Below are 11,172 nucleotides of genomic sequence, written 5' to 3'. Positions count from 1 at the left end.
TTTTTAGCTTTGAGCTTGTGGGCCGAAATAAAGCCCCACTTCACTTTAAGACTGAAGGAGTAGCCGACATCGCCTTAAGCGCACCGTGATTTTTACCAACTTCGGCTCGATTTTCCCGAACTTGGGGGATATTTTCCAGTCTCGGGGACTCTAAACTAACTCCTGATTGTCTTGGTTTTCAGTGAAATGGACACAGCGAAACTTTTTGAACGCTCACTCTCGAGCTTCTGGACCGAAATATAGCCCCACTTTACTTTATGACAGAAAGAGTAGCCGAGACCGTCTTGCGCAAATCGTGATTTTGACCAACTTCGGGTCGATTTCCCGGAACTTCGGGGATATATTCCATTTCCGCGGGCTCTAAGCTAACTCCTGATGGCCTTGGTTTTCAGTTAAATGGACAAAGGAAAGCTTTTTGAACACTCTCTTTGTAGCTTCTGGGCCGAAATAGAATCCCACTTCACTTTCAGACTGAAATAGTAGCCGAGACCGCCTCACGCGCATCGTGAGTTACACCAAGTTCAGCTCGACTTCACGCAACTTTTGGGATATTTTCCAGTCCGGGGGACTCTAAACTAACTCCGGATGGCCTTGGTTTGCACTGAAATGCGCACAGCATAAATTTTTGAACGCCCACTTTGGAGCTTCTTGGCCGAAATATAGCCCCACTTCACTTTAAGACTGAAAGAGTAGCCGAGATCGCATTACGCGCATCGTGATTTTGATCAACTTCGGCTCGCTTTCCCGGCACTTCGGGAATATTTTCCAGTCCCGGGGACCCTAAACTAAGTCCTGATGGCCTTGTTTTGAAGTGAAACGGACACAGCAAAACTTTTTGAACGCTCACTTTCTAGCTTGTGGGCCGAAATATAAGCACACTTGACTTTAAGACTGAAACAGTAGCCGAGACCACGTTACGCGCATCATGAATTTGATCAACTTCGGCTCCAATTCCCGGGACTTGGGTGATATGTTCCAGTCCCGGGGACTCTAAACTAACTCCTGATGGCCTTGGTTTGCATTGAAATGGACACAGCACAACTTTTTGAACGCACACTTTCGAGATTCTGGGCCGAAATATAGCCCCACTTCACTTAACACTGAAAGAGTAGCCGAGACCGCCTTGCTCGCATCGTGAGTTTGACAAACTTCGGGTCGATACTCCGGAACTTGGGGGATATTTTCCAGTCCCAGGAGCTCTAAACTAACTCCTCATGGCCTTGGTTTGCAGTGAAATGGACAGAGCAAAACTTTTTGAACGCTCACCTTCCAGCTTCCTGGCCGAAATAAAGCCCCACTTTACTTAAAGACTTAAAGAGTAACCGAGACCACCTTCCGCGCGTTGTGATTTTGACAAACTTCGGGTGGATCTCCCGGAACTTGGGGAACATTTTCCAGTCCCTTGGACGCTAAACTAAGTCCTGATGGCCTTGTTTTCCAGTGAAATGGACACAGCACATTTTTTGAACGCTCACTTTCGAGCTTCTCGGCCGAAATATAGCCCTACTTCACTTTAAGACTGAAAGAGTAGCCGAAACCGCCTTACGCGCATCGTAATTCTGACCAACTTCGGCTCGATTTCCCGGAAGTTGGCGAATATTTTCAATTCCCGGGGAAGCTAAACTAACTTCCGATGGCCTTAGTTTGCAGTTAAATGGACACAGCAAAACTTTTTGAACGCTCACTTTCGAGCTTATGGCTCGAAATATAGCCCTACTTGACTTTAAGACTGAAAGAGTAACCAAGACCGCCTTACGCGCAAAGTGATCTTGGGATACTTCGGCTCGATTTCCCGGAAATAGGGGGATATTTTCCAGTCCCGGGGACTCTAAACTGATTGCTGATGGCCTTGGTTTCCAGTGAAATGGACACAGGAGCACTTTTTGAACGCGCACTTTCGAGCTTGCTGGCCGAAATATAGCCATACTTCTTTTTAAGACTGAAAGAGTAGGCGGGAGCGCCTTACGCGCATTGTGATTTTGAGGATCTTCGGCTCGATCTGGCGAAACTTGGGAGATATTTTCCAGTCCCAAAGTCTCTAAACTCACTCCTGATTGTCTAAGATGTGAGTGAAATAGAAACAAAAATTTTTGAAGCCTTACTTTCGAGCTTCTGGAGTTAAATCTAAGCCCACTTTACCTTAAGACTGAAAGAGAAGCCGAGACCCCCTTAAAGTGCCCCTAACCCCAAATTTTTTCTACTGCTTTTCAAAGAGAATACATTATTTGGTGAAGATTAAAAAAAAAATTAAGGTAATCGATCAAATCCTCGCGTATCTATGAAGGTTGAAACTTGCGATCTTCTGGTTCACGGCCGCGCGAAAGGAGATCTGGGCCTAATGTAGCTGTGACGTCAGCGGGGGAAGCCAAGTTCCTAGCGTTTGAGACGATCGTGCGATCAGCTGGGTTTCATCTGAAAATTCCGACCTTAAATCTCCTTATTGTGACTCGCAGTCACCGAAATCATTTATATGCATTAAGAAATGGCATCCGACAACATAGATTCCGATTATTCGGTCGAGTCCGAGGACTCTGATGTCTGTTCTCTCCCAGAGTATGAAATGGAAGAGGAAGATGGCGATTTGGAAGTTACGTCAAATAAAAGTGAAGAAAGTCTGGACAGCTATGACCTGGCTGATACGGATGAACCGATAGCAGATGAGGAATGGTTGAAAGAGTATGAAAAGGAGCAAAAGGAGAACGAACAACTTGAGCGAATGTTGGAGAAAAGACTCAATGGGACAACACGAGTGGATTCCTGGTATGTCGCTATAAAATCAGACCTTCGTTGCACAGTAAGCCGAATTAAATTTTTATGCCGAATCTCTCCTTTCCAAAGGTGTTCTTGTGGAAACTGTGATCGACAGCTACTACAGAACTTAAGCGAGTGCTACTGTTGTAAAGAACTAGAAGGGTGCGAAGAGGCCTTAAACAGCGATCTCGTTCAACGAGACATACAACCTGATTTGACACTCCAATGCATAACTGCGCATCCTGGCTTCAAACCTGTGTGTCTTGAAAAGTGGAGTCTTCGCATGGCAGCTGACCGATTTCGAACGAAATCGAGAGAAAGATACAGAGAAACCGGTTCGGAAGAACGGTAAGTTTCGCTTTAATTTATCCACTTGTTTTGAAACTCGTTCGTGAACCTTCTGAGGCAGGAGGGCCGCAGTTGTACAAGAATGTGTCTTAGTGGCTTGGGGATCGATAAAACTTTACAGAAATACAGGATATTACATAGCCGCGCGGAGATACGACAATTCTCTTCGAGTGTTGAAGAATATTTATTAGATAACCACTAATAAAAAGTCAACCCAGTTCACTTTCGCTGCAAAAGGCACCAGTTATTACGTAACCATAGCAACAGTGATCTTGTTCACCTGTGGAGGTATGCTTTTTCCGCGAAAGCTCACCCGGTATTTCATTGGTTTTTGTATAATAAAACCAATAATTGCCATGAAATTGCTGAAACCACTCTAGCAGATCCCGGGCTTTTTCATAATTTACAAAACTAAGTTCACCGATTGAGGGATGTACTGATATATATATATATATTTAATTTTGGCAAAATACATGCATTTTGCTTATTTCCGTTACCTCTTGTCCACAGTTACCTCCGTAGCATTGCATACAGGGAATTCTGTCGCCTGGTCTATGGTTTTCTTGGCAAAAAAAGAATTCCTCTTCCAGCATGTGCATATATGAAGATCAGAAAAGAATTTCCAACTTCAGAGGAAGAAAAATTCACTGGCTTTGACCTTGATGAAGAGAATTAGAATGCTGTGTCTTTGATGAACCACTCCCTGTTTTGTTTTGTTTGTTTTTTTTGCATTCTTCCCTCCAATTATACTTTATGCTAATTGTATATTTTCTCGAATGTTGTATTTATTTAATTATTTATATTTAAAACACTAAACACTTTTTGTGGCATTTAGCCTTATTGTTGTACTTTTAATATAAAAAACTTCAAAGCAAATAACACACAAAGTTTGAAAAGTCAATAACAAATGCAATATACAATTATTTTTTTTGTCTTTTTCTGCTAGCATTAGACCCTTTTTTTGTCTTTTTGGTGGATGAAGCCTTGTTCGTAAGGGCCTTTTTTGCAGGTATGCCTGAAGCTGCAGTGCTGTCTGCATTTGACCTTTTTTTGGGCCTTCTTGAAGGTGCAGTGCTGTCTGCATTTGACTTGGCAGGCCTTCTTGGTGCTGTCTTTTTAGTGGTGCTTGCAGTTGCTTGAGACACTGAGACAGAAATAAATAAACCAACAGAAATATATTGCAAAATGTCATGCCATTTGGCATTAGGGTGCATGAGCTACATGTGATGTAGTAGCAAAGAGAACTAATTTTACACAGTGTCTACCTTTCAAAATTGTTTGATTCTTGTCTCAGCAAAACTAATAACAGTTTAAAAATGTGTAATTCACATTGTTAAAAGGAAAAATGAGCATGCAACAAGTACCAGGAGTTGTGGGAGGGACATCAGCAACAACCAGACTCATTCTCTTGTCCCTTTTTTTAATAGCCTCTCCTCTAGGTTGTTTTTCCAACATCGTGTTCATAGGAGCCGGGGTCATTCTTCTAAGCCTGCTGGCAGCATCGTCTAAATCGTCTTTACTGGTCTTCAGATAAGTCTGAAAAATTTCCTCCACATAATCTACAAAAAAGTAAGTCACCAAGCATATTTCCAACATGAATCATCAAGGAGACAACAATCACTGTCAACAAATTACATGTACATGTTTACATGTAACATGTGCAATGGAAAAAGCTAATTCATCAAGATAAAAAATATCATCTGGACAAAAATGACACACATATAACTGCACTAACTAGAAGAGATGGTATATAGAAATATTGCTTACCAAAATTCTGTACAATTCTTGCATTGCGCACAGTGGCTTCCCCATTTTTGAACTTGGGGTAAGACACCTTTACCTGCTCCACACCATCTCTCTTTTTAACCTCTCTTTGGAGGTTAAAATTGAAGTGAACTATAGCCAGGATATGCCTAAGAAGGCAAAATATGGAAATATTAGCAGAGTTTAGGACTGCAGTGGCTTTTTCTTTTTACTAACAGCATATCTACATGTGTAGATATCAAGTCGTACGCAAAATGATGATGAATACCTGCAGTACATCCCAACATAGGAATAAGCTATCATCTTCGGGGCAAACTGGTTTAAAAGTGAGTGAAATCCCTCAAGACAGCTTGTCTGTGCAAATGGAGAGGCCTGTTTAATTCCTCTCACTAGACTATTGTTGGTCAGAGCAGAGCAAAGCTTCTCATATACAATAGAACCTGAGAAAAAGATATAAATAAGGTGCGAATAAAATTATTAATAAATAAATAAGCTGTACATTTACATTTTGTGACATATCACTGGTAAGTAAAGTAAAGTACAATCGTTTATGTAAAACACAATTATCATTTAAGCACTACATGATTGAGGGGTCGTGTATTACATTTGAGACAAATTTTGGGACCATGTACCCCTGGTAAAAAGATGAAAACTTAAACCACTCTTACCAACACTAAGCCACTTTCTTGGACTTATTATTCCATGGGCACATTTGTTGAAGAGAGCATCAGGCAGTGAGGAATGCTTATTTACAATATGGCTCAGGAATGCCTTAAATTTCGCATAGATAACCAGTCCATTGCCACTATGTGTAGATGCCGCACTCCAGTATAGGTGATTTTCACAAGGCTTAATCCAATCACATAGTGCTTCACAGCCTTTTTCTTTCGAAATTTTGCTCAACACTTTCCTGATTTCTGACAAAAAAAAGCAACAAAATATAAGAACTGACCAAGCAACATAAGTAATACTTCAATAAGACCAAGAGCATAAAACATACTGGATGAACTGAATATACAAAAAAAGGCAAATAGTGAGCCACCTGCCAGCAAATGGGAATGCTTCTTAGCACAATCATATACATGATATGTATGTACAGGCATACTTTTGTTAAGTACATAATTATCTATCTGTATATACATATATATCACTGACAACGTGAAAGACATTCCCAATTATGTCAATTTCTAAAACCCTGTGCAAGTAATCAATAGATTGATAATTTCTTTCTGACTCAACTTGAACCTAGCTCTTACTTTTCTTCAAGTGCCAAATGTCGAAGTAATGTGTTATTTCAGTTAACACCTTCTTCATGTGTGACGCAATGCTAACATGGCGGTCTGAGATAAAACATTTTATTATTATTCCATAAGCAAGGAGGAAGTTGATGCATTTCTTGAACGCCATAAACTCCATTGCGGGACTACTTCCTGCCTGGTTTCTCTGCAATATTGAAAGTAGGTAAATCAATAATAACGTTTAGCACTGGCAATGACCTACATGTGCAAAAACAAGTAGTCAACTGGTTCAAATTGTCATTTTTATAGCAATCTAATATATTGCTTCTTAGTCAGTTTGTAATTCTTACTATGGGTTTTAAAATAGCAACTAAATAAAGCAAAGTAAGTCCCATTAGTATAACAAATAAGTAACCTTTTATATGAAAGTACATGTTAGCGAAATTGAGAACTATAGGCATTAATCAGGATTCTGGATAAGTTTTTAGGGCTAATAAAGAAGACTGAGGGAAGGCCGATAATGAACTGAGACAGGTCAATAGACATGGACTTTCTCTGAAGGGCTTTTCATCTAAGACACCTCTCTCATCTGAAAGAAAGCATTAAAATTGCAAAAATGTATGGTACCTGTATAAGAACAAAGTGTATGATCATGGGGATAGTGCAGCAGAACATGGTATATGCACCAAACTTTGCACTATGCCCCATGCTATCATGTCTGCCATCACCAGCAATGGAGACCCCTTCTTGGACAGCTTTCACTTTGGCTAGCAACTTGGCTTGATAGCTTTCCCAGTACATCAATATTGTTGGAAACAATTTGCCCTATAACAAAAATACAAAAATAATCATATAAAGGAATGCGTAGTTCCAGAAAATATCTATACCTCTCCCTACCCCTCTGGAAATTCCAGTTAAAAGTCATACGTTTCTTTAAATTTTTTGGTCTCATAGAACCTCCCATCCCCCCCCAGGAAATTCCAATCTTTCTGTGGGAGGGAGTATAGATATTTTCTAGAACCACACAATGCAATATTAGAACAACAGGCAACACTTGTAGATGCAGCGATTAGCAGAGTACTCAGCCATTAGTAGCAATTAGCTATGGTCAGTGGTTGCTGAGAGGATAGTGGACCCAGAGTTTACCAGAGGTTGCACAGCTGAACTTTGTTACATGCCTGCTTATTTCCCCCTTGTGTAGGTACTTGTAGTTGTTTGATTAGCTTCAACTGGTTTCAGTGTAATATATGTCTATCTAATATGTTCAGCACTAACCCGTTGGTATTTGAAGAATGTGTTAAGTGAAACACAGCAAAGGCCCATATGCTTGAAGACTTGGAACACTTTTGTGGCAGAACTTCCAGCCAGAAGAACAGCCATACAAAGGAGGAAATTTCCAGCCGGTATCTGTGAATTTGGCATTGAAGGCTGACTATGCCAGGTATTCACCTGTTTAGGGCATTTGGGGTTGGAACAGCTGGTGGTAATGACAGCCTCTGTTCCAACTTGCTTGGCCTCCAGCTCTGGATTTTCTGTCTTGCAGACATGACAGAATTGAAACAGAAGCAACAATTGGCTGAGAAACACAATGTGTTTAGGTTCTGTCCTCAAATTTGTACCAGCAACTGATAACCTGTAGACAAAACAGACATGATCATGCAGGTATATATCATTGATACTACAAATGTGAAAATTGCACAGTGGGTATAAACAATGTAAAATAAATAAAAATAAATTGACCCCCAATAGTTAATGCAGTGTAAGTTTTTCACGTACTATAAAGCTAAGTTAAGCTTATGTCTGAAAGAGTAGATTAGTAGGTACAGTGCTCAGTTTCAAAAATTGTTCTTTTTTTGAAGACACATAGTTCTGAGTATCCTAGTGCTCACCTATTACTGTTTTAAATTTCTTCCTCAGTCTCCGTCTCTGTTTCGGTTGTAGTGCCTGTTTCGTCTTCATACTCTGTGCCATTGTCACCTTCATCTAACTCAGCACACTCCTCCTCATGGTCACTGTGTGGCCCATCTGAATCTTCACTCAAAACGGTTTCTTCGGCAGCCATTTGCTGCTCAACGACTTTTTTTTCTGATTGAATCAAAAGTATGCACATCATTATTTCCAATTAGCTCTTATCTTTCCAATGAAAAAACGCACGTCTAAATTTTACCTGAATACACACCTTGAGTTCGAGTCTTTCTCAGATTCTTTCTTCTCTCCTTCAATTTGCACTGCAGTGACTTAACCTGATTTCTCAGCTTCCTGTTGTCTCCTTTCAAGGCAAGACAGCTTGCACAACTGAAATCATTCAAGTCCTCTGGGTTCTCGGTCCGTACATCATTATAAACTTCTTGCAACTCCTCAGTTACATCTTCTGGCATCTCCTCCGTGCTCGCTTCCTCTCCCATATGCTCAGAAGGTTTTGCGCTACTTTCTATCGACGACGTACTACGAGATGCTTCTGTTAGAGCATCTCGTAGAACCTTTAAGAAATAACCGACGAACAGCGTAAAGCATAGAAACATATGGCAAAAATAAAACAAGTTTCGTTCTGGCGGCACAAGGAGAAATATTCACACCTTTCTTTTGGCCCTTCCGCTTTGGGGTAAAGATGTATCCACATCGATCGCGTGAATCGTCGGAAAGACAACAACTCCGATCTCGTCTCTTTTTAGCCTGGGCACGGAGGGCTTGGCTAGCTCTGGCACCAAGGTGTACTGAAAGATGTAGTCGTCCGGCTTAAAGTGCACTGAACACACTGCAGAGTGCTTTGTTGGTTCCCATTTGGCTCGTTTGGCTTTGACAAAGTCGACCCATTTCTTTCGTCGTTTGATCGCCTCGGGTCGAGAATCACCAAAGAAAGGTATGTTGTGCACAAAGATTCGTTTCGCAGGATCTGCGACATTACTGCAATTCGCAGCAACACATCTATCGGGCATTGTAGAAAAATATTCCCTCTGCTGCTCACTCAGCGTCTCTAGAACACCCGAAATGGCTTCCCCGGTTGACGTCATAGACCAAACTCGACCCAATCTCCTTAAAACTCGGCGGTGAACCAAAATGGCGCGTATTTTGCGAACTTTAAAAATTCGCAGAAAATCGAGCAAAAATCGTACGACTATAATTTTTTCATCAATGTGATCAGCAACAAAAGAATTTTTCAGACGGCTAAAAAAAAGTTGGGGTTAGGGGCACTTTAAGCGCATGGTGATTTTGACTAACTTCGGGTGGATTTCCCGTAACTTGGGGGATATTTCCAGTTCCTTTGAAGCTAAACTAAGTCGTGATGGCCTTGTTTTGCAGTGAAATGGACACAGCAAAACTTTTTAAACACTCAGTTTCGAGCTTCTGGGCCGAAATATTGCCCCAATTCACTTAAAGACTGAAAGAGTAGCCGAGACCGCCGTACGCGCGTCGTGATTTTGACCAACTTCGGTTAAATTTCCTGCAACTTGGGGGATATTTTCCAGTCCCGGGGACTCTAAACTGAGCCCCGACGTCCTTGGTCTGCAGTAAAATGGACACAGCAAAACTTTTTGAACGCTCACTTTTGAGCTTCTGAGCCGAAATATAGCTCCACTTCACTTTAAGACTGAAAGAGTAGCCGAGACCGCCTTACGCCCATCGTAATTTTGACCAACTTCGGCTCGATTTCCCGAAACTTGGGGGATATTTTCCAGTCCCGCGGACTCTAAAGTAACTCCTGGTGGCCTTGCTCTGGAGTCAAATGGACACAGCACAACTTTTTGAACGCTCACTTTCGAGCTTCTGGGGGGAAATATTGCCCCAGTTCACTTTAAGAATGAAAGAGTAACCGGGACCGCCTTACGCGCATCGTGATTTTGACCAACTTTGGCACGATTTCCCTGGAAATGGGGGATATTTTCCGGTACCGGGGACTCTAAACTAACTCCTGATTTCCTCGGTTTGCAGTGAAATGGACAAAGCACAACTTTTTGAACGTTCACTTTCGAGCTTCTGGGCCGAAATATAGCCCCACTTCAATTTAAGACTGAAAGAGTAGCCGAGACCGCCTTACGCGCATCGTGATTTTGAGCAACTTTGGCTCGATCTGCCAGAATTTGGGAAATATTTTCCAGTCCCAAGGACTCTAAACTAACTCCTGATGGCCTAAGATGTCAGTGAAATGGACACAGGAAAATTAGCGCACGCCCGGTCTCGAGCATCTAGGTCGAAATATAGCCCCCCTTCATTTTAAGACTGAAAGAGTAGCCAAGACCGCCTTACGCGCATCGTGATTTTGGGCCACTTTTGCTCGATTTCCCGGAAGTTGGCGAATAATTTAAAGTCCCCGGGACGCTAACCTAACTCCCGATGATCTTGGTTTGCGGTTCAATAAACACAGCAAAACATTCTGAACGCTCACCTTCGAGCTTCAGTGCCGCAATATAGCCCTACTTAAATTTAAGACTGAAAGAATAACCGAGAGCCGGTTACGCGCATCGTAATTTTCATCAACTTCGGCGCCATTTCCTGGAACTTGGAGAATATTTTCCAGTTCCGGGGACTCTAAACTAACTCCTGATTGCCTTGGTTTGCAGTGAAATTGACACAGCAAAACTTTTTGAACGCTCACTTTCGAGCTTGTGGGCCGAAATATAGCCATCCTTCACTTTAAGACTCAAACAGTAGCCGAGACCACGTTCAGCGCATCGTGATTTTGATCAACTTCGGCTCGATTTCCCGGAACTTGCGAAATATTTTGCAGTCCCGGGGACTCTAAACTAACTCGTGCTGGTCTTGGTTTGCAGTGAAACGGAAACAGAAAAAGTTTTTGAACGCATACTTTCGAGCTTCTGGACCGAAATAGAACCCCACTTCACTTGAAGACTGAAAGAGTAGCCGAGACCGCCTTACGTGCATCGTGATTTTGAGCAACTTCGGCTCCATTTGCCGGAACTAAGGGATATATTCCAGTTCTGAGGACTCTAAACTAACTCCTGACGTCCTTGGTTTGCAGTAAAATGGACCCAGCAAAACTTTGTGAACGCTCAATGTCGAGCTTCTGGGCCAAAATATAGCCCCCCATTACTTTAACACTGAAAGAGTAGCC

At 41.8% G+C, this 11,172-nt stretch overlaps 3 protein-coding genes across 4 annotated transcripts; 1 reads left to right on the top strand and 2 right to left on the bottom strand.

Moving 5' to 3' along the window:
* The first annotated feature begins 2,172 nt into the window (after positions 1-2,172).
* Positions 2,173-3,852, top strand: LOC149108525 (uncharacterized). 2 transcript variants are annotated; one of them, XM_089294161.1, is made up of 3 exons: positions 2,173-2,760; positions 2,839-3,099; positions 3,610-3,852. In XM_089294161.1, exons 1-3 carry the CDS (start codon positions 2,483-2,485, stop codon positions 3,773-3,775), a joined length of 705 nt encoding a protein of 234 aa, XP_089150287.1. In that variant the 5' UTR covers positions 2,173-2,482; the 3' UTR covers positions 3,776-3,852. The 2 variants fall into 2 exon arrangements, with proteins under 2 accessions (XP_089150287.1, XP_089150286.1); XM_089294160.1 differs by having other exon boundaries at positions 2,173-3,099.
* Positions 3,853-3,918: 66 nt separating this feature from the next.
* LOC149108524 (uncharacterized) lies at positions 3,919-7,729 on the bottom strand. Its single transcript, XM_089294162.1, has 8 exons — positions 7,377-7,729; positions 6,729-6,926; positions 6,120-6,306; positions 5,532-5,780; positions 5,132-5,303; positions 4,867-5,012; positions 4,464-4,658; positions 3,919-4,243 (listed from the first exon to the last, which is right to left on the bottom strand). Exons 1-8 carry the CDS (start codon positions 7,521-7,523, stop codon positions 4,020-4,022), a joined length of 1,518 nt encoding a protein of 505 aa, XP_089150288.1. The 5' UTR covers positions 7,524-7,729; the 3' UTR covers positions 3,919-4,019.
* A 272-nt stretch (positions 7,730-8,001) lies between these two features.
* LOC149108523 (uncharacterized) lies at positions 8,002-9,270 on the bottom strand. The gene is made up of 3 exons (XM_089293760.1): positions 8,678-9,270; positions 8,281-8,581; positions 8,002-8,186 (listed from the first exon to the last, which is right to left on the bottom strand). Exons 1-3 carry the CDS (start codon positions 9,110-9,112, stop codon positions 8,002-8,004), a joined length of 921 nt encoding a protein of 306 aa, XP_089149886.1. The 5' UTR covers positions 9,113-9,270.
* Positions 9,271-11,172: the final 1,902 nt, after the last annotated feature.

This window comes from Orbicella faveolata, unplaced genomic scaffold (assembly GCF_042242905.1).
Source record: "Orbicella faveolata isolate gen_17 unplaced genomic scaffold, um_ofav_v1 contig_25, whole genome shotgun sequence".
Lineage (NCBI taxonomy): Eukaryota > Metazoa > Cnidaria > Anthozoa > Scleractinia > Merulinidae > Orbicella > Orbicella faveolata.
Note: the sequence above shows the minus strand (reverse complement) of the source record. Positions and strands in the feature narration are given on the sequence as shown.